Below are 22,399 nucleotides of genomic sequence, written 5' to 3' on the forward strand. Positions count from 1 at the left end.
CCAAGAGCTCAGAGATTATCCCCTGGGACAGCAGTTTTCAACCTGTGGGTCGCGACCCACAGGAACTGTATTAAAGGGTCATGGCATTAGGAAGATTGAGAACCACTGCCCTAGGAGCTGGCCTGGAGCCAGTCTTTCTTTGGTATGTGCATGGTTTGAATAACTCAGGCTTACTGAGTTAACCCTTCATTGTACAATGTCTGATTTCTGGTACACACTATATAGATTTCAGTTTCCCTTTTTCTCCCTTGACCTGAAAAGCTCCATCATTTTTTAAAAGTAATTGACAACTTCCTTCGCCCAGTGTGCTTCTTCACACCTACACCTTAATCTTCAAGCCTTTTCACTGGTTTTAGAGTTAGTTCCATTGTTTCCTCCTGGTCCATATATCCGTGTGTGTGTGTACATACATATATATTTTTTTGTTTGTTTTTGAAACAATCTCACTCTCACCCTCAGGAGAGTGCTGTGGCATCATACATAGCTCATAGCAACCTCAAACTCTTGGGCTCAAGCAATTCTCAGCCTCCTGAGTAACTGGGACTACAGGAGCCTGCTACAGCGCCAGGCTATTTTTAGAGATGGGGTCTCACTCTTGCTCAGGTTGGTCTCAAAGCTGTGAGCTCAGGCAGTCTATCTGCCTCAACCTCCTAGAATACTAGGATTACAGGTGTTAGCACCATGCCTGGCCCCTATGGTTTATAATTTTTTAACAATGGACATCGCCACATACATTATCTTTTCTGCATATGATTGAAAAATATTTTTATTTTTAGCCAATTATAAAGCTAATTATGCTATCTTTAGATAATCAGAACAGTAGAAAACTCCCTCAATTAAGAAATAACTGCTAATATCATTAATGGTGATAAGTGAGAGTACTTGGTACTTGGAGTCTACATTTTCCTTTTTTAACTGACGTCTTCATGAAGGCTCTTCTCCCAGCTAACATATCCATCAACATTGGCCCATTCCCCACCCTGCTGACCACTACTGTGTTTCTGCCTCTATGGATTTGCCTATTCTGGACATCTCATATAAATGGAATCATACAATGTGTGTTCTTTTGAGGTTGGCTTCTTTCATTTAGCATTTGTTTTCAAGGTTCATCCGTGTTGTATTCATTCCTTAGAATAGTCCATTGTATGAATAGACCACATTTTATTTATCCATTCCTCACTTGGAGGCTATTTGGATTATCTCTACTTTTTACTGTGATAAACAATTCTGTTAAGAACATTCATGTACAACTTTTTGGGAGGACATATTTTCAAGTCTCTTGGATATATACCTACAACAAGTGAGTTACAATTTCTCTGCATTCTCATGAACACTTGTTATTATCTGTTCTTCTGGTTATAGCCATAGTAGTGGGTGTGAAATGATATCTAATTATGGTTTTGATTTGCATTTCCCTAATGACTAGTGTTTTGTAAGCATCTTTTCATATGTTTATTGTCCATTTTAATATTTTCTTTGGTGTTAGTGCGGTTAATGTTTATTCATAGTATGTATGGGTCATACTTTCCTGTTTTATTAAAAATAGTCATGTTAGGGTGGCGTCTATGGCTCAGTGGGTAGGGCACTGGCCCCATATACAAAGGATGGCAGATTCGAACCCAGCCCCAGCCAGCTAAAACAGCAATGACAACTGCAACAAAAAAAAGCCGGGCATTGTGGTGGGCGCCTGTGGGCCCAGCTACTTGGGAGGCTGAGGCAAGAGAATCACTTAAGCCCAAGAGTTGGATGGTGCTGTGAGCTATGATGCCACTGCACTCTACCAAGGGCAACAAAGTGAGACTCTGTCTCAAAAAATAAAAAAATAAAAATAGTCACATGATTTTTTTGTTGTTGAGAACCAGACATTTTAAATACAGTTGCTTCTTGACTTATGATGTCCCTATAAACCCATCATAAATTAAAATACCTTGATAAACTCATCATTAAGCCATCATAAATTAGGGACCACCTGTAATAACATGTGGCAATTCTGGAAATCAGACTCCCTCCTTCCCAGGGTTTCTCCTTGTTGTTTGTTTGTTTATGCCTTTTCTGAATTAATTCCATAAAGTTTCTATTCTTTGTTGTGTATAGCCACAGAAGTCTCTACTCAGTTAGCTTAGGGGTCAGCTAACTATTAGACGGAGATTTTCTTATTAGATACTTTGAACTATTAAGCTGTTTGTCTGCTGAGCACCTCTGTGTGCATGTTGGGGCATGCCTTTAACCCTTAGCTAGCAGTTTGCAATTCGTCTTAGATTTCACTTTACGCTTGTGCAAAACCTCAGCGTTAACCAGAGGTCTGAGGAGATTCTTCTCTTCTCTGAGCACAGAGCCCTTGGCATGTGCACAGCCTTACACATGTACATGGCCTTCTAGAATCCCAGAAATCTGTCAGAGTTTTTTAAAGCCTCTTGTAGACATCAAATTCTCCAGCTTTTTCATTTAAGCTTTTTGCTTAGCCTGTTTGTTGTGGGGTTTTTTTTTTTTTTTCCTAAGACTGAGTCTTACTTTTTTTGCCCCCATGTAGAGTACTCTGGCATCACAGCTCACAGCAACCTCCAACACTTAGGTTCAAGCAATTCTCTTGCCTTAGCCTCCCAAGTATCTGGGATTACCACAATAATCTGGGTGCCCACCCAATATCTGGGTGCCTACCACAATATCCGCCTATTTTTAGAGACTGGGTCTCCCTCTGGCTCAGGCTGGTCTTGAACTTGTGAGCTCAGCCAATCTACCCACCTCGGCCTCCCAGAGTGCTGGGATTACAGGCGTGAGCCACCATGCCTGGCTAGCCTGTTTATTGTTTGCTGCAATGGAGATTCACTGCATAAGGCAGCCAAGATATTCAACAATTTCCTGTAATTATTTTCTTTTTGTAATTAATTAATTTTTTTTGAGCCAGGTCTACTGAGCTAATTTTTTTAATTTTTATTTTTTTAAAGATAAGGTCTTGCTATGTTGCTCAAGCTGGTCTCAAACTCCTAGCCTCAAGCGATCCTCCCACCTAAGCCTCCTAAAGTGCTGGGATTACAGAGTGAGCCACTGCCTAGCACCTCTAATTGTTTACAGCAGTGGTTCTCAACCTGTGGGTCACGACCCCTTTGTAACAATGAAAATACATCCCGCATATCGGATATTTACATTATGATTCATAACAGTTGCAAAATTACAGTTATGAAGTAGCAAGAAAAATAATTTTATGGTTGGGGGTCACCACAACATGAGGAACTGTGTTAAAGGGTTGAGGCATTAGGAAGGTTAAGAACCACTGGTTTACAACAATATCACCAGAGGAAAAGATATTACTACTAAGTGAATTCTGCATGAGGTTAAATAAGATAGCCTTGGGAATGGGGTCTTCAAGGGAACCATCAGATAGATCAAATAATGACAGTCCTCTGGGAATGGTGGTTTGAAAGAACTTGGTCCAACCTTATTTTGCCCCCTCCATTGGCCGCCAGGCTGCTGGCTTTCAAGGCTAATGCAGTTTGGGAGTGGGGTGAAAATAGGAATAATGCAGATAATGTTACAGAGCTTGTTCTTACCAAGATTAAGCCATTTTTATGAATAAATGCTCCCCAGATTGCTACAAACCTTCAGCTAATTTCCAGAATTCTGAAAACGTTGATTTTAACAATTTTTTTTTTTGCAGTTTTTGGCCAGGGCCGGGTTTGAGCCTGCCACCTCTGGTATATGGGGCCGGGGCCCTACTCCTTTGAGCCACAGGTGCCACCCGATTTTAACAATTTTTGTCAGTGTTTTCAGTGCTTTTATGGAGGAAAGAATTTTCAGAAGTCCTTACTTTGTCATTTTCACTGATGTCAACACTCTTGCTTTTTACTTTAAAAATTAGATGATTGCAGTTTTTGTGTGCATATGACTATTCTGAAAAGAGAAAAGTCATTTTTGCCTTCCAGCCTTATTATAGACAACAGTAATTTTCTTTTTTACAAATTATTTTTTTAACAGAATCTTACCAGAAATCAAGAAGCTGTTGCAAAACAGATACGAGAAGAGGCAGATGTCTATAGACAGAAAGTGGATCTTGAACAACACATGTTTCATAAGCTGATAGAAGCAGATCAGAGTCAGAGCCAAGAAACTCAGAAGGTAAAAATATGGTAGATTTAGTGTATACGTACAAGGGGAGTGGCTGTTACCCTTTTGAAGAGATCAAAATTGAAATTAAACTGTGAGGTTGAGTTAATGCCTTTGCTTCAGTTGTCACAGTTCCTACAGTCTCACATTATTTTCTTTTATTTACAGTGTGCTTACTCCGTTGACAGTCATATACATGTATTTTTCCTACCCTTTGATAATTTTAAGACTTACAAGAAAATACAAAAGAATAATAACTTTAATGATTATATTATCCTACTGTGTTCTGCCTCCGAAATAGTCCCTAAGTGGGTTAGATTGCAAAACCTCAGGTCCCTTTTTTGTATGTAAGCCAGACTTCAAAGGATATTCTTTCTGTGGACTATAATAACTATTATTCAGTAAAATAGGGGGGGCTCAAGTAAGTGTTGGAAATGCTATCTTAAAGTTAGATATTTTTCATGTTAAATTTGAGGATGTTATACATCGTGAATCTTTAAGAAAATTTCCCAGACTTATTTTAGAGAGTTTCTTACAGCGTACCCTAGAGCAATGCTTTAAGTATATTGAAGTAAAAATTGAGACTTGCAAAAAAAATATCTCTTAATAAAACGTTAAATGGGTATGTGTCTCAGTCTGGACCTATTTCAAAAACCAGGAATAGTGTCAGGTAGAAACCTTCTTCAGTTCCACAGCAATATCTTAGCTAATTCTCCCAAAATATTCCACCTTTTTTTTTTCTGATAGGCTTTTGTCCAGTCTGTTAAAATGGGCTCTTCTGCTTCCTTCTCAAAGTATTGAAAACATGGAAATTGTTCAGTCCTGCCAATCCCCTAACCTGGAAGTTCTCATCCTTGGTTATACATTAGAAGCACCTGGAGAGTTTTTATTTATTTTTTTTTTTGTAGAGACAGAGTTTCACTTTATTGCCCTCAGTAGAGTGCCGTGGCATCACACAGCTCACAGCAACCTCCAACTCCTGGGCTTAGACGATTCCACCTGGAGAGTTTTTAAAACATACTGGTACCCAGCTGCCCCAGAGATAGATTTAATATTAATTTGTGATGGGGCCTACACTATGCTTTACTTTAAATCATTGACAGGTGATTCTAATATGCAGCCGGGGTTCTAAACAGTTACCTTAGGCACTTGGACACCCTGAATGGATGTACTATCATTTTATATGCCTGACCTTGTTTCTGATGTTTACAACTTTTTCTTAGGTAATTGAAGAAAATTTGGCAAAAGCTGAACAAGCCTGCCTAAATACTGACTGGAAAATTCAAGCTTTACATAAACAAAAATGTGATGATCTGCAACGAGACAAATGTTACAAGGAAGTAGCTGGACTCCTTCGGGAGAAAAGAAGGAAGGAAATAGGAGTATTAAATGCAATGATGGAAGAGGAAGCCAAGAAGGTAAGAATAGCGTTAGGAGCTTTTTATTATTGTATTAAGCATTGAAATTTTGAGATTGTGTAGACAACAAAAGCATCATCAAATAATTTTTATTGGAGAAGATAATGTAATTTTGATAGGTGTTTTTCAGAGAAGTCATCTAGTAGTTTGGATAGTTGATGCTATCCAAAATGATTAAGCATGCTTCTCATTACATTAGTATGCCTCAGCTTCTCAGCTTCCTAGACTTGTTCTGGCTGACTGAGTAATATTAATACTTGATCTAATTCTTTACACTTACAGTGTAGGTTTTGAATAGGTAGAAATTGTGTGTGGCTGCCAGTAACAAAACTCAAATAACAGGGTCTATAAATAGGATAAACATACAGTCTGAGGGTAAGCAGTCCAGGGGTAGTATTGTGGCTCCAAGGCTAGCAGGGAAGCAGCTTCTTCAGCCTTTCTGCACTACTTCTTGGTTTCTGGCGTTCATTCTCAAGGACACCTTACCATCCAAGATGACTGCTGGAGTTCCAGCCATCACATACATCCAGGCAGTAGGAAGAAGCTGGGGCACAAGTACAAAGTGTCCTACCTCCCGCCTGAGTCAACTACTTTTAACTCCTTTCCAAGAGTCCCGTATGTATTTCTAGCTGCATTTGGCTACAAAGGATGCTGGGAAAAATCATATTTTTAGCTAGGAGCATTATCATCCCAAATAAAAGTAAGATTCTATTCTTTAGGAAGAATCAAGAGAATGGATTTTGAGAAGTTAACTAAGAGTATGGCACACTTGTGTATTTTTTGGTTGATCCAAAAACTCTGGGACCTAATATGCTGTGGTTATTACTGCAGACACCATTGACTTTCCTAAGGAGGATCAAGATCTTGATATGTGGCTTTAGTTCATTCTTTCTGATGCTGCATCATGGTGTCTATTCTGAAAGACAACTTCTTACAATATATTTCCTTCAAGTCACTATTCCAGATTCACTTTCCTCCTACCCTCTCCCAGTGGCCTAGGTCCATGTCTGGTAACTTTTCCATTTAAGGACAAGAAAGACCAGCTTAGGGAGGGTCAGGGTGATTCCCAGAACAGCAAGGCTGTTCTCAGGAAAATTGTGGTGGAAGCCCACCTTTTCAAGAAAAGGACTGCTGACAGTAAGGCTAGACCCTCTAAAATTAGGTGCTACTGTACTTTGGGTAAAATGGTACTTTTCAGAGTAGACAATGATTGTAAGGGCTTTCGCTGTTATGCATTAATCCTTTGTGTCTGATGTGCTGGGTTCTACAAATAACGTACAAGAGGGATGGATCTCTGTAGTCCTTCCTGGCCTTCCTATTTTGTGATTCTTTAAAGTTTTTGTTACTTAATTCATTAGTATTTCAATAACATAAAAATTCCTGTTATCCTAGCACTCTGAGAGGCCGAGGCAGGTGGATTGCTTGAGCTCAAAAGTTCAGGATCAGCCTGAGTAAGAGTGAGACTTTGTCTCTAAAAACACTTGGTGGGCATTGTAGCAGGCGCCTATAGTCCCAGCTACTTGGAAGGCTGACACAAGAGAATCGCTTGAGCCCAAGAGTTTGTTGCTATGAGCTATGACACCACAGCACTCTACCCAGGGCAACAAAGTGAAACTCTGTCTCAAAAAATAATAATAATTATTATAATACATGTGTTTTCATCTAAAAACTGTAGCATTTCTAGAACATTGGCAAACTTTAGGAGTTGGATAGTTTTTTGTTGGTTTGTTTTGTTTTGTTTGAGACAGAGCCTCAATCTGTCGCCCTGGGTAGAGTACTGTGGCATCACCACTCACAGCATCCTCCAACTCCTGGGCTCAAGCGATTCTCTTGCCTCTGCCTCCCAAGCAGCTGGGACTATAGGCACCTGCCACAACGCCCGGCTATTTTTTTTTTTTGATTGCAGCCGTCGTCCTTCGGCAGCCCGGGCTGGATTCGAATCCGCCAGCTCAGGTGTATGTGGCTGGCGCCTTAGTCGCTTGAGCCACGGGTGCTGAGCCAGGAGTTGTATGGTATTTTTAATATATCATTTTTGTTACCCTTAGAGCTAATTTTAAGATTGTTATTTTTTTTTATATAAAGAAGAAAATGAGGGCTAATACTTCCTGGTGGTCATCATGTGGACCAGAGCTGGACAAAGAATTCATTCCCTGAATTTTGTAGACTTCATTATTAAATTGTAGCATTCGCATTAAATATGTATTGCCAGTAAGACAAAACTAGCTGACTCTAGATTTGAAACTTATTGAAGTGAATTATTATTTCTGATGGCATTCGGAGGCACTGAGCAATATGTGCCTCTGCTTCAGGGTTCTTCAAGAACGGTGGGCCCGCACAGGCCCCCCAGTTACCATAATCTCAAATTGATCCTGTGTGCCATGGGAGTACAAGGAAAGGGGAATAGAGAAAACAGAAGAGGCTCATTCCACTGTAAGAATGTGCATTACCACAATTTTTATGTGATTTTTTTTCTACTTTGTATTTAGTGGAAGGAAGCTGAAGAGAAAAAGTTATATTTGAGATCAGCAAAGAAAACTTCTGCTCTTTCAGATGCATCTAGAAAGTGGTTTTTAAATCAGGAGATAAATGCTGCTGTGGAACATGCCGACAGTCTGTGCAGTAAAGGTGAGTGTCCCCGGGCATCTTTCACTTCCTGCTACTGCAGAATTCGTTCTTTTAATGTGCTCTATTATGAATAAATCCTTGAGGTATAGTTCAGCACTTTTATTCACATTATTGCTCAGCTAAAAAGTTATCATTTTTTTGTTGGGAAAGGGTAAGCCGAAGATGGGGGGACTGTTATAAAAACACAGAGCTCCAGCTGGGCATGGTGGCCCAAATCTGTATTCCCAGGTACTCAGGAGGCTAAGCCCAGGAGTTCGAGGTGGGGGGCGGGGGAAACAGCGGAGTTCCATTCAAGAAAAAGGCCTGGACCATCCTATAGAGCTCTGCATCGCCTTACTTTTCTAGAATGTGATTTATTCCCAAAGTGTGAGTTTTGGCTTATTTTAGTAAAAATTCATGCTTTGCTGATAGATGGTGTTCGAAACAACATAGTATATTAAAGTACCAACTGGGAACTTCTTATAGGATCCGATTGAACACAAGTTTTAGTACAAAGTTTACAATGGCATCAACAGAAAAGAAGAAATAATAATTTAAAATTCTCAATCAGAGTACAGACCCAGGAAGCTTTTTAGTCTTGATTTTTTTGTTTGTTTGTTTGTTTTGAGGCAGAGTTTCACTTTGTTACCCTCGGTATAGTGCCGCGGTGTCATAGCTCACAGCAACCTCAAACTCTTGGGCTCAAGCGATTCTCTTGCCTCAGCCTCTTAAGTAGCTGGGAGTATAGGCGCCGGCCACAATGCCCAGCTATTTTTAGAGACCGGGTCTCACTCCACCTCAGACTGGCCTTGGAACTCGTGAGCTCAGGCAGTTCACCCACCTTGGCCTCTGAGATTGCAGGCGTGAGCCACTGCACCTGGCCTATTTTAGTCTTTTAGAATATATATGCATTACTTTTAAAATAATAGCTTTATTAATGTGTAATTCTCATGCCATCTAATTCACTTATTAAAAGTGTACAATCAATGTATTGTGTTACCATATATTGAAAAGTTTATTCACAGTGTTGTGCAACCATCACCACAAGCAATTTTAGAACATTTTTGGCACCTTAAGAAAAAAACATACCCATTAGCTACCACCCCCTCTTTCCCCTTACTCCTCTGCCTAATCCCTGGAAACCACTAATCTAATCTACCTCCTGTCTATAGATTTGCCTGTTCAGGAAATTTCATGTAAATGTAATCATATAGTCTTTTTTTTTTTTTTTTTCTTGTTTCATTCACTTGGCATAATATTTTGAGGTTTGACCATGTAGTATATATAAGTACTTCGTTCTTTTTTATTACTGAATAGTATTTTAAGTAGTATTCCACTACGTGGATAGTCTGTATTTTTTTATTCATTCGTCAATTGATGGACATTTGGATTGTTTCTAATTTTTGGCTTTTATGAATGATGCAGCTATGTACATTATTTTACAAGTTTGAAAAGTAAAAATTTAGATCAAATCATTTAAGCCTACTTTTGATTTTTTTTATTTTATTTATTTATTTTTATTATTAAATCATAGCTGTGTACATTAATGCGACCATGGGGCACCATATGCTGGTTTTATAGACCATTTGACAGATTTTCTTTTTTTTTTAATTAATATTAAATCATAGCTGTGTACATTAATGTGATCATGGGGCACCATACACTGGTTTTATAAACAGCTTGACACATTTTCATCACACTGGTTAGTATGGCCTTCTTGGCATTTTTCTTAATTATTGTGTTAAGACATTTATATTCTACATTTACTAAGTTTCACATGTACTCTTGTAAGATGCACTGCAGGTGTAATCCCACCAATCACCCTCCCTCTGCCCATCCTCCCCCCTCCCTCCTCTTCCGATCCCCCTTCCCCATATTATTAGGTTATAACTGGGTTATAGCTTTCATGTGAAAGCCATAAATTAGTTTCATAGTAGGGCTGAGTACATTGGATACTTTTCCTTCCATTCTTGAGATATTTTACTAAGAAGAATATGTTCCAGCTCCATTCATGTAAACATGAAAGAGGTAAAGTCTCCATCTTTCTTTAAGGCTGCATAATATTCCATGGTGTACATATACCACGATTTATTAATCCATTCATGGATCGATGGGCACTTGGGCTTTTTCCATGACTTAGCAATTATGAATTGGGCTGCAATAAACATTCTGGTACAAATATCTTTGTTATAATGTGATTTTTGGTCTTCTAGGTATATACCTAGTAGAGGAATTATAGGATGGAATGGCAGATCTATTTTTAGATCTCTAAGTGTTCTCCAAACATCTTTGCAAAAGAAATGCATTAATTTGCATTCCCACCAGCAGTGTAAAAGTCTTCCCTTTTCTCCACATCCATGCCAACATCTCTGGTCTTGGGATTTTGTGATATGGGCTAATCTTACTGGAGTTAGATGATATCTCAAAGTAGTTTTGATTTGCATTTCTCTAATGAATAAAGATGATGAGCATTTTTTCATATGTCTGTAGGCCGTGCGCCTGTCTTCTTCAGGGAAGTTTCTCTTAAAGTCCCTTGCCCAGCCTGCGATGGGATCACTTGTTCTTTTCTTGCTTATACGTTTGAGTTCTCTGTGGATTCTGGTTATTAAACCTTTGTCGGAGACATAACCTGCAAATATCTTCTCCCATTCTGACGGCTGTCTGCCTGCTTTACTTACTGTGTTCTTGACTGTGCAGAAGCTTTTAGTTTGATCAAGTCCCAGTAGTGTATTTTTGAAGCTGCTTCAATTGCCGGGGTGGGGAGGTGGAGGGGGGGGTCCTCCTCATAAAATACTCTCCCAGACCAATTTCTTCAAGGGTTTTCCCTGCACTCTGTTTTAGTATTTTTATAGTTTCATGTCTTAAGTTTAGATCATTAATCCAGTGAGAGTCTATCTTAGTTAATGGTGAAAGGTGTGGGTCCAGTTTCAGTCTTCTACAGGTTGCCAGCCAGTTCACCCAGCACCATTTGTTAAATAGGGAATCTTTTCCCCACTGAATGTTTTTAATTGGCTTGTCAAAGATTAAATAACGGTAAGTAGCTGGATTCATCTCTTGGTTCTCTATTCTGTTCCAGACATCTACTTCTCTGTTTTTGTGCCAGTACCATGCTGTTTTGATCACTATCGATTTATAGTATAATCTAAGGTCTGGTATCATGATTCCTCCTGCTTTGTTTTTATTTCTGAGTAATGTCTTGGTTATTCGAGGTTTTTTTCTGATTCCATATAAAATGAAGTATTATTTTTTCAAGATCTTTAAAGTATGACAGTGGAGCTTTAATAGGGATTGCATTAGAATTGTATATTGCTTTGGGTAGTATGGACATTTTAACAAGGTTGATTCTTCCCAGCCATGAGCATGGTATGTTTTTCCATTTGTTAACATTTTCAGCTATTTCTTTTCTTAGAGTTTCATAGTTCTCTTTATGGAGATCTTTCACGTCCATTGTTAGATAAACTCCCAAATATTTTATCTTCTTTGGCACTACTGTGAATGGAATAGAGTCCTTAACTGTTTTTTCAGCTTGACTATTGTTGGTATATGTAAAGGCTACCGAATTATGAATGTTGATTTTGTAACCTGAGACGCTGTTGTATTCCTTAATCACTTCTAAGAGTTTTGTAGTAGAATCCCTGTTTTTTTCCAGATATACAATCATATCATCTGCGAAGAGCAAAAGTTTGATCTCTTCCGACCCTATATGAATACCCTTCATCGCCTTTTCTTCCCTAATTGTGGTGGCTAAAACTTCCATTACAATGTTAAAGAGCAGTAGAGACAATGGGCAGCCTTGTCTGGTTCCTGATCTGAGTGGAAATGATTTCAGTTTAACTCCATTCAATACGATATTGGCTGTGGGTTTACTGTAGATGGCCTCTATCAGTTTAAGAAATGTCCCTTCTATACCAATTTTCTTAAGTATTCTGATCATGAAGTATGCTGGATATTATCAAAAGCTTTTTCTGCATCAATTGAGAGAATCAGTGGTCTTTGTTTTTTAATTTGTTTATGTGCTGAATTATACTTAAAGATTTACGTATATTGAACCAGCCTTGAGACCCTGGGATAAAACCGACTTGGTCATGATGTATAATTTGTTTGATGTGTTGCTAGATTCTGTTTGTTAGGATCTTGTTGAATATCTTTGCATCTATATTCATTAGTGATATTGGTCTATAATTTTCTTTTCTTGTTGGGTCTTTTCCTGGTTTGGGGATCAGGGTGATGTTTGCTTCATAGAACGTGTTGGGTAGTCTTCCTTCTTTTTCTACATTTTGGAACAGGTTGAGTAATATAGGTACTAATTCTTCTTTAAAGGTTTGGTAGAATTCTGACGTGAAGCCATCTGGTCCCGGGCTTTTCTTTTTAGGGAGATTTTGTATGGTTGATGCTATGTCAGAACTTGATATTGGCCTGTTCAACATTTCCACCTGATTCTGGCTAAGTCTTGGAAGGTGACGTGCTTCCAAGTATTGGTCAATTTCCTTCAGATTTTCATATTTCTGAAAATAAAGTTTCTTGTAATATTCATTAAGGATTTTTTGAATTTCTGAGGAGTCTGTTGTTATTTCGTCTTTGTCGTTTCTGATTGATGAGATTAGAGATTTTACTCTTTTTTTTCCTGGTTAGGTTAGCCAAAGTTTTATCTATTTTATTGACCTTTTCAAAAAACCAACTTTCTGATTTATTGATCTGTTGTATAATTCTTTTGTTTTCAATTTCATTTAATTCTGCTCTAATTTGATTATTCCTTTTCTTCTATGGGTTTGGGGTTGGAATGTTCTTCCTTTTCCAGTTGCTTGAGATGTCCCATTAAGTTGTTAACTTCCTCTCTTTCCGTTCTCTTGAGGAAGGCTTGCAGTGCTATAAATTTCCCTCTTAGGGCTGCCTTTGCGGTATCCCAGAGGTTCTGATAATTGGTGTCTTCATTGTCGTTTTGTTCCAAAAATTTGGCAATTTCCTTCTTAATCTCATCTCTGACCCAGCTATCATTCAGCATAAGGTTATTTAATGTCCATGTTTTTGTATGAGTATTAAGCCTACTTTTGAAATCCCTCATTATTTCTCATGCTTGAGATTTAGCAGTCTCAGATAGCATCAAGAGTCTTGGGGGAAACGGAGTGGAATGTGACTCTTAGCACAAATTAAATACTTAAAAACAGCTAACAAAAGATGCTAGCCATCACTTCTCCCTAACCCTCCATACTTAACCTCAGTTTTAGAAAAGGAAAAAAAAAAATCTTTAGCAAACCTATTTAGAAATAGAAAAAGGTAAGAAACAGCAAAAATCTTACCTCATCAGTAATCTTCCTACATGCTGGCCCCTCTGCCTCTATGACAGCTTCCCTCCAGCTAACTTTTTTAAAGCCCTCCTGAATTTCACCATTAAGAGATATTTGGGTGAGCATGGTGGCTCATGCCTATAATCTCAGCATTTGGAGGGGGTGGGCTGAGGCAAGAAGATAGCAGGAGGATCTCTTTTTTTCTTTCTTTCTTTCTTTTTTTTTGAGATAGAGTCTTACTATGTCGCCGTTGGTTGAGTGCTGTGGCATCACAGCTCTCAGCAACCTCAAACTTCCAGGCTTAAACGATTCTCTTGCCTCAACTTCCCAAGTAGCTGGGACTACAGGCACCTGCCACAACACCCGGCTATTTTTTGTTGCAGTCGTCATTGTTATTTTAGCTGGCCTGGGCCAGGTTCAAACCCGCCAGCCTTTGTGTATGTGGCTGGTGCTATAACCCCTGTGCTACGAGCGCCAAGCCGGCAAGAGGATTTCTTGAAGGCAGGAGTTTGAGACCAGCTTAGGTAACATAGTGAGACCTCATCTCCACATAAAATAATTAGCCGGGCATGATGGTGCACACCTGCAGTCCCAACTACTTGGGAAACTGAGGCAAGAGGATTGCTTGAAGCCCAGAAGTTCAGGGCTACAGTAACTATGCACTACTACTGCACTTCAGCCTGGGTAACAGAGTGAGACCCTGTCTCTTTAAAAAAAATAAGAGAGAGAGACAGTTAATTTGGTTAATAAACTTCTATTTTCAAAAGGCAAACATCTAGTCTATGGCTGAATGAACTGTCACTCATTTCCTTAATTAGTGTATATAAATTTAATCACATTTATGTAATCCTAAAACTAGGAGATAATCAGGTACAATTATGAAAATGCATTTTGGTTGGAAGTTCTCAGCTTTGGTTTGTCACTCGGGCGAGAAGGGAGGCACTGGGAAATGGGAAACAAGTGCAAATATGCCAGGGACAGATAATTTATTTAAAATTTTTGACTAGTATCAAATCTTTTCAACCCATGGAAGCCCCAAAATCCCAGGTCTAGAAACTTAAATTGTAGCTAAGAGGACATAAAACAGTATTAATCTAAGTTGTAAAGTGGACAAAGGATTTGAATAGACATTTCTCTAGAGGAGATATGTAAGTGGCCAGACACACAGGAAGCGGAACACAGTGTCCAGCTTCATTAGTCATTAGGGAAACGCAAATCTAAACTACCATGAGAAAATAATTTAAACTCAATGAGATACCACTTCACACCAACTAAGACAGCTGTAATCAAAGAGTCAACAAACCATAACAAATACTGATGAGGATCACAGAGCTCAGAACGGTGCTGGTGGGAATGTAAAATGGTACAGCCACTATAGAAAATGGTTGCCAGTTCTTTATAGAGTGACATAAGACCCAGCAATCCCACTCCTAGGTGTTTACCCAAGAGAATCGAAAACATATATTCATACAAAAACATGAATATTTGTGGTATCATTATCCATAGTAGCCAAAAAGTCAGAACAACCCAAATATCTATCAAATGAGGAATAAACGAAAAGTGATATATCCATACAATGAAATCTTACTCAGCTATAAAAAGGAATGAAGTATTGATTCATGCTACAAAACAGATGAACCTTGGAAACCTTATGAATTGGAAGCCAGACATAAAAGGCCACATGTTATATGATTCTGCTCATATGAAATGTCCAGAACTGGCAGATCTATAGGGCGAGAAAGTAGACTAGTGATTGCCTGGAAGGGGAGAGAGGTGACTTCTAACAGATACAGGCTTCTTTTTTGAGAGTGATGAAAATGCTTTAAAATCAGTGATGAAAATCTGCACAACTCTGTGGATATACTAAAAACATTGAATTGGACACTTTAAAAGGATGAATTTTGTGGTATGTGAATGGAATTATATCTCAATGAAACTTACTTTTAAAAAGACATTAGTAAATGCTGTTGCTAAGTAGGGGCATTGGACTGGGTTTCAAAATGACTGGGCCTTGAAAAGGGGGAAGGGCTTAGAGAAATGGGGACATTTCAGACAGGGAGAATTCAGTGGTGTGGTACAAAAGCACCAAACCAGGTGGCAAGAACACTGAGTCCTAACCCAGCTTTATGGGAAATAAGCACAGAGTTAGAATAATCTTGGCCAAATCACTAAACTGTGTACCTCTGGTTAGCTTATTTAACCAATTGCATCCATTCATGTGCATTTATTCAGAAACGGTTACTGGTCTTCAGTTTCCTTGTTTGTAAAATAAGAAGATTATAGACTAGGTGATCTTCAGTTGTGTTGTAGTTCTAACATTATATCATTTTCTAACCATTTATATTTTATGAGCCTCTTTGAGAGTCTGTCCCAGAAACAAACACAAAACAGACTTCTAATATTAAACATTGAAATAATTGTGAGCTATAGTTAGGTTAAAGAAAGATTAATAAAAACAGGTGAGATAATTATTTACCTGCCTATTCCTCTTCAGGGTCATGGGTAGCCTGAGTCTCTCCCAGCAGCTGAGGGCACAAGGCTGGACCCAGCCCTGGGCAGAACACCGTCCCTTTGCAGGTGTGCTCATACTGGGACCATGGAGACACCAGTGCACGTCACATGTCCATCTTGGGGATGTGGGAGGAAATCTGAGCACCCCGAGAAAACCCACGCACCACGTGCAGAGAACTGTGCACAGGCAGCAGCCCTGACTGGAAATCGATTTTTTTTCTCATCGATGTTATAATGAAATGATGTTGAACAAAACAATGTTCTTTGAGGACCTACTGTAAAAAAAGGAAGTTGCAGTACAGAAATTATAGGAGCTTTCACTTTTTGCTTTACTCTTAGTATGTTAAATTTGTTACAATTAGCATTTATTGTATTTTGTAAATTACAGATTGTTTTTTAAAATACCTATGTATTCTAAAGGCATATTGGTTAAAAAAAAAAATTTTTTTTTTTTGTTTGTTTAAATACACATATTTAGGAACTCCCTAATGGTAATTTCACTCTGTAGATCTAAAAATAGTAACAGTTTAACATCTAGAGCAGTGTTTTTCAACCTTTTTTATCTCACGGCACACTTGAGACTATAGTTAAACTTCCATGACACACAAATTATGTTAATCAAAAGAAAGCATAAAGGTGGAGCGTGGTGGCTTACGCCTATAATCCTAGCACTCTGGGAGGAGAGCTGGTGAATTGCCAGAGTTTAGGAGTTGGAGATTAGCCTGAGCAAAAGCTAGACTTCTCTCTACTAAAAATAGAAAAAGTAGCCAGGGGGCGGTGCCTGTGGCTCAGTGAGTAGGGCGCCGGCCCCATGTGCCGAGGGTGGTGGGTTCAAACCCAGCCCCGGCCAAACTGCAACAAAAAAATAGCCGGGCGTTGTGGCGGGCGCCTGTAGTCCCAGCTGCTCGGGAGGCTGAGGCAAGAGAATCGCGTAAGCCCAAGAGTTAGAGGTTGCTGTGAGCCGTGTGAGGCCACGGCACTCTACCCGAGGGCGGTACAGTGAGACTCTGTCTCTACAAAAAAAAAAAAAAAGAAAAAGTAGCCAGGTGTTATGACCAGCGCCTATAGTCCCAGCTACTCAGGAATCAGAGGCAGGAGGACAGCTTAAGCCCAAGAGTTTGGGGTTTCTGTGTGTGTGCTTCAGGGTGACATAGTGAAACTGTCTCAAAAAAAGAAAAAAAGGGCTCGGCGCCTGTAGCTCAGTGAGTAGGGCACCAGCCACATACACCTCAGCTGACAGGTTCGAGCCCGGCTAGGGCCTGCTAAACAACAATGACAGCTGCAACCAAAAAATAGCCAGGCATTGTGGCAGGCGCCTGTGGTCCCAGCTACTTGGGAGGCTGAGGCAAGAGAATTGTTTAAGCCCAAGATTTTGAGGTTGCTGTGAGCTGGGACGTCACAGTACTCTACCAAGGGCAATATGGTAAGACTCTGTCTAAAAAAAATAAAATAAAAAGTATACTTACTGTGCTTTGAACTTTTTCAAAAATAATTAAATTAATGATCTTTAAAAATTTTCGCAGCACACCAAGATCCTCCCTCTCACGGCACACCACTGATTTCTACAGTAAAGGCTAGGAAGCTAGATTTTTGTTTTGAAGTTTCACAGCCAATGTTTGAAACTTTGCTGGATCCAAGAGGGAATCATTAGTTGTTTGAACAGGGAGAATTTTATAACACAGCCATTTGGGAAGTTGACTTAAACAGAGTAGGCAGGATGGATTTTTATTTAAAAGTTTTCCTGCCTTATGTAAAGTGGTTGAATCTGCCTTTTCTTTCTCTGGTAATTTCTGGCAGATTCTCTTTACTACCTTTGCCACTTGATGGCCCATCAGTTACTTAAAAATGACTCTTATATTCCATTCCTCCACACCAATTCAAATTAGTCATTTGGTAATTAGTCAAATTGCCCTAATGACTGAGCTAAAACTTTGAATAATAGTATTAGCCTGATGCTCTTGAGACCAGGTAAAAGGGAGGTACCTTAATCAGTGAGACTTAGTCTAGGCATGATGCACAGTGAGAAACGATATCAGGTTGAAAAATTTACAGAAAGATCTGGTGTCATAATGTGCATGAAGCTATAGGAGTTGGGGAACAGTAAAAATACAGCTGAGGGTGAGTATAAGTTATAAGATGATGAGACATAAGAGGTAGGGGTGGCACCACTAGGTGCTACAACATGCTCTGCTTATTATTCTAAGAAGGTTTCGGGTAAAACTTGCCCATGGCTGGTCCTGATTTGCTATACATGTTGTGAGTAGGTGTTGCCTGTCTAAAGCCAGGAGTGATCAGCTCACAGGAGTTCTCAGTAAAGGCTTCTAATTCCATTTCGTAATCTCTCTTCTAATAAATGTTTGGGATCTCTATTCTAACACCTATATTTTTTATTTTTGTGTTGGCTTTTTGTTTTAGCTAAAGATGTTTATAGAGTACATTACTAAAAGTTCAGCTTAGCTCTTAATTCTCACTAACCGCACTTCCCTTGCCTCTTGAATGATTACAGCAGTCTCAGAATAGAAGAGGTTTTTAGCCATCTGTGACAATTAAATTTACTAGGGACCATTTGGAATTAATAAAGGCTCTCTACTCACTCCCAAACATCCTCTGTATCTCCTTGCTTTTATAACAGAAATGCCATGGTTCCAAAGTGAAGTGGCCTCAAGGTGTTTTCCTAGACCCTCACAATTAAATGACATTCCAGAAATGGATTCCTCAACACAGAGTAAGTTGACAAAGATTTCTTCTGTCCTTTTATCTTATTTATTGTCTAATGTCCCTGAGTTGAGGGTGCTTCTGTCTTTTTAAATTTAGCAGTTGTTAAGCAAAATTGAGATTTAAATTATATTTATAGCACGTGGATGTCATTTTCCCAGGACATTGATAGTGGAAATCCCAAAACCAGAGACTCAGGATGCTCTCATATTTCCAGCTGGGGGAAAAACTGGATATAGACCAAATTCCAAGTAAAAGAAATTTGCTGAGTATTGTTAATGCTTCTCCATTTCTTTAGCACCAGTACTGCTGCCCCAAAACAACTAACTAAATTGATAATGTGAGGTTCATAACTATTTTGACATCCTTGTGAAAAGAAAATTACAATGTTATTTTTCCAAGCTATTACATAATTGAATTTTCTTGACTGTCTGGACTGGGCTCCCTCCTACAACCATTGAAAACATGTGTCTGCTCTGGCCACTGATGGAGTGCGGGGCCAGCCCACCCAGAACTGCCAAAGTCAATGACTTCCCACTGATGAGTTGACTTTGGATCCCCGAACTTGATTCCCGGGGAGTTTTGTTTATTTTTGTAAGGGTCAGGGTGGAAACATCTTACAGAAATGTAATCTCAGCATTAGGCTAGAAAGGAGCCGATAGTTTTCCCAGTAAAGTATATTATTTATTTTAAAAAGGGAGGATGGGAACTCTCTTAGACTTTCTTTCAACCAACTTTTTAAATAAAACTGCCACATAGATGAAGCAGAATTTAATGAGGTCTTTTGAGTTCTTTTAGAAGAACAAACTTCTGTACAAGGTCCCAAAAAGGTGTGCTTTATAAAAAATATAGCTAATAACAGGTCATGAGATTCTAACGTAGTACAAAATATTTTACTAATTCATACTTTTTATGCATCTGTAAATTCTGGGCTAGAACATGAATTAAATCAGAAAGCGTTTATGAATGAAATGAGGTACGAAGGAGTCTTAACTATTCTCCATTCTGACACATCAGAACTTAAATTTTTCACTAGATAATTCTAAACTTCAAAATGGAGTAGAAGACATTTATTAAGTTTAAATTATTTGTCAGCCTAGCAAAAAGCATAAAAGTTTTATTACTTTAGGGAAAAAGTAGTTTTTAACAACTGAGGCTGTACCTATATTTCAGAGAAATGTATTTTTAAGGTGGTTTTGTTTCTTTTTTTCAAGTTCTAGGCTTTACTAGCCCCTCTAAATCAGTATGAAATGGCTGTTAACTCTTGGACGCATTGTAGTATTTTAATCTTGATTCCAGACTCTCTCAGTATTACCTACTAAAAGCATTTGATTGATTTATTTCTACTTAATTATTAGAAAAGTAGTCATGGTATACATTTCACAGTTTTATGACTTGGAACACCTTTCCTCATTACCTTTAAGGATTATAGAAAGGAAAGAAGCTTACTGTTGCAAAGAACTCAGATTCTCCCTTAGACAAACTTTGTTCCTAATTTAAGATTCTTCGTATCCTAAATTTTTTAAATGCTAAATAACCAAAAACAGGTAAGTTTTCTGATAGCATTCATTCTATTCAACTAATAAACATTTGGCTTGGAAAAGGAACCATGTAGGACCAGGTAATGTTTGGCTTTTTTTCAAGAAAGTTGGTTTTTAGTATATTCAGTTCGTTACTGATTTTTATAACACATTTTATCTTTAAAGTAAATGTTATATTATTAACATCAGAAAATTTAACTTTTGTTCATTTTAAATTTTGTTTTTAAGTTTCTTTAAATGAAAGAAAAACAGAATGGGACACTATTGGACAGAATCTCATCAAGAAAGTGAGAAATCTTCGCCAGAAACTCACCACCCAGGCTCGTAACAGATGTCAGACCCCTAGTGTTTTGGCTACGTAGAAGACGTGTTGCCTTGAAATCGTCACAGAGATACATATTTTTCAATCAATGACACTGATTTTTAGATTATTTATTTAAAATTCCTATAAAGATCAGCTTTTTGTACAGAAAAGTATATCTATAATTATGTGTTTTATTTAATTCTAATACTTTCTATATATGGCTTCTTAAACTTTTCACAATAAAAATGTTTTGGAAACTTCAAGTTACCTTAGGCTTTCAGGTTGCAAAGACCAATGTAAACTTCAGTAACTTAGTTGATGAAGGTTTACTTTATTTATTTTTTAATATTTTTTTTCTTTTCTTTCTTTTTTTTCAAGACACAGACTTACTTTGTCACTCTTGGTAGAGTTTTATGGCATCACAGCTCACAGCAACTTCAAACTCTTGGGCTCAAGCAATCTTCTTGCCTCAGCCTCCCGAGTAGCTGAGACTACAGGCACCCACCACAACACCCAGCTATTTTTAGAGACAGGGTCTTGCTCTTGAGCAGGCTGGTCTCCGGACTCTTGAGGTCAAGAGATCCTCCCATCTTGGCCTCCCAGAATGGTAAGATTACAGGTGTGAATCACTGTGCCCAGCTTATTTATTTTTTGATGAAGGTTTATTTTAAAGATAAATGGAGAAATAGAAAACAGGAGATGAAAACAGTTATATTTATACAAACTAAACTGAGTGATGTCGACAGCACCTGCAGAGCACTGACAGTATGGATTGGCCTCAATTCCAGTCTTCCTGGCCTCCTCACAGCAGGACCTCCTCATTGCCAGTGACCCCACTGTACTCTAACATCCTATCTCTGAGCCTGCCTCTCCGCTTCTCCTGCCTTCCGCCTATTCTCCTTGCAGCACCAACAGCCTTCCCCTCTCTCAGCTCCACAGCACAGCTGTCCATGACTTCACAAACCTTCCTCTCTCCATTTCTAAAAGAAGGGTAGAGATAGCTTGTGAACTTTAAGATATGAAGATTAAAATAAGATCTTGTCTATAAAGTCCCTGGTCTAGTGCTTGATATATAATAAGTGTATAATACGTACTCTAGTGATTCAAATTTTTATTGGGGTCATAAGGCATAATTTTGTGGTGAACCAGATTTTTTCAGTAAGCAGAGTACTTTCTTCTATACAATAGGCAGAGTCCTAAAATGATATCCTGACACTATGCAAGGCATTGCTTCCCAAGAGTAGTTTTCTCTGCCTAATTTTCTGTTTTCAGATGGTTACAAACATGTCTTCATGGGTCAAAACGGTGTGTGTTTGGCAACAGGAGACAAAGGATTTATAATATACAGGGTGTGATGAGAACATTAGTGAATTAGCAATTACTTGCTTACCTAAAAGCATTCAAATTTTAAAATACAGTGATTCTGCCAGCCAGAATCAGCTGTCTATTGCCAGGGTTTTTTTAACCTCTATTTCAGATCCTCTTTTACTAGAATTCACATCTAATCAGATTGGTTTTGCAACTATACATAAAAACACACACACATACCCTGTTTTACATATATGTTAGTTCATTTTTTAAAACTTTCTGTTCATTAAGTAAAAGTGAGGTATGAGTTTCGGCACCTGTAGCACAGTGGTTCAGCCTCCACCACTTGCACCGGGGCTGCTAAACAACAATGACAACAACAATAACAAAAAATAGCCAGGCATTGTAGTGGGTGCCTGTAGTCCCAGCTACTTGGGAGGCTGAGGCAAGAGAATCACATGAGCCCAAGAGTTTGAGGTTGCCACGAGCTGTGATGCCACAGCACTCTACCGAGGGTGACGTAGTAAGACTCTGTCTCCAAAAAAAAAAAAAACTGATTTATGAACACTCTCAGCCAAATGAGTTGTCACGTCCTCCAATTTCTTGAGCCTA

At 38.6% G+C, this 22,399-nt stretch overlaps 1 protein-coding gene across 5 annotated transcripts in view; it reads left to right on the forward strand.

Annotated features, from left to right (window-relative positions):
* The window catches only part of TBC1D31 (TBC1 domain family member 31), a 77,160-nt gene extending 54,852 nt beyond the window's left edge, over positions 1 to 22,308 (forward strand). For 2 of the 5 annotated variants that reach the window (XM_053559647.1, XM_053559650.1), the window contains 5 exons: positions 3,973 to 4,113; positions 5,325 to 5,519; positions 8,006 to 8,144; positions 18,552 to 18,644; positions 20,404 to 22,308. In XM_053559647.1, coding sequence (XP_053415622.1) covers positions 3,973 to 4,113; positions 5,325 to 5,519; positions 8,006 to 8,144; positions 18,552 to 18,644; positions 20,404 to 20,537 — 702 coding nt within the window. In that variant the 3' untranslated portion in view covers positions 20,538 to 22,308. The remainder of the gene's footprint in view (positions 1 to 3,972; positions 4,114 to 5,324; positions 5,520 to 8,005; positions 8,145 to 18,551; positions 18,645 to 20,403) is intronic. The other 3 variants (XM_053559649.1, XM_053559648.1, XR_008373951.1) reach the window with 2 other exon arrangements.
* The last annotated feature ends 91 nt before the right edge of the window (positions 22,309 to 22,399 follow it).

This window comes from Nycticebus coucang, chromosome 13 (genome assembly GCF_027406575.1).
Source record: "Nycticebus coucang isolate mNycCou1 chromosome 13, mNycCou1.pri, whole genome shotgun sequence".
Taxonomy (NCBI): domain Eukaryota; kingdom Metazoa; phylum Chordata; class Mammalia; order Primates; family Lorisidae; genus Nycticebus; species Nycticebus coucang.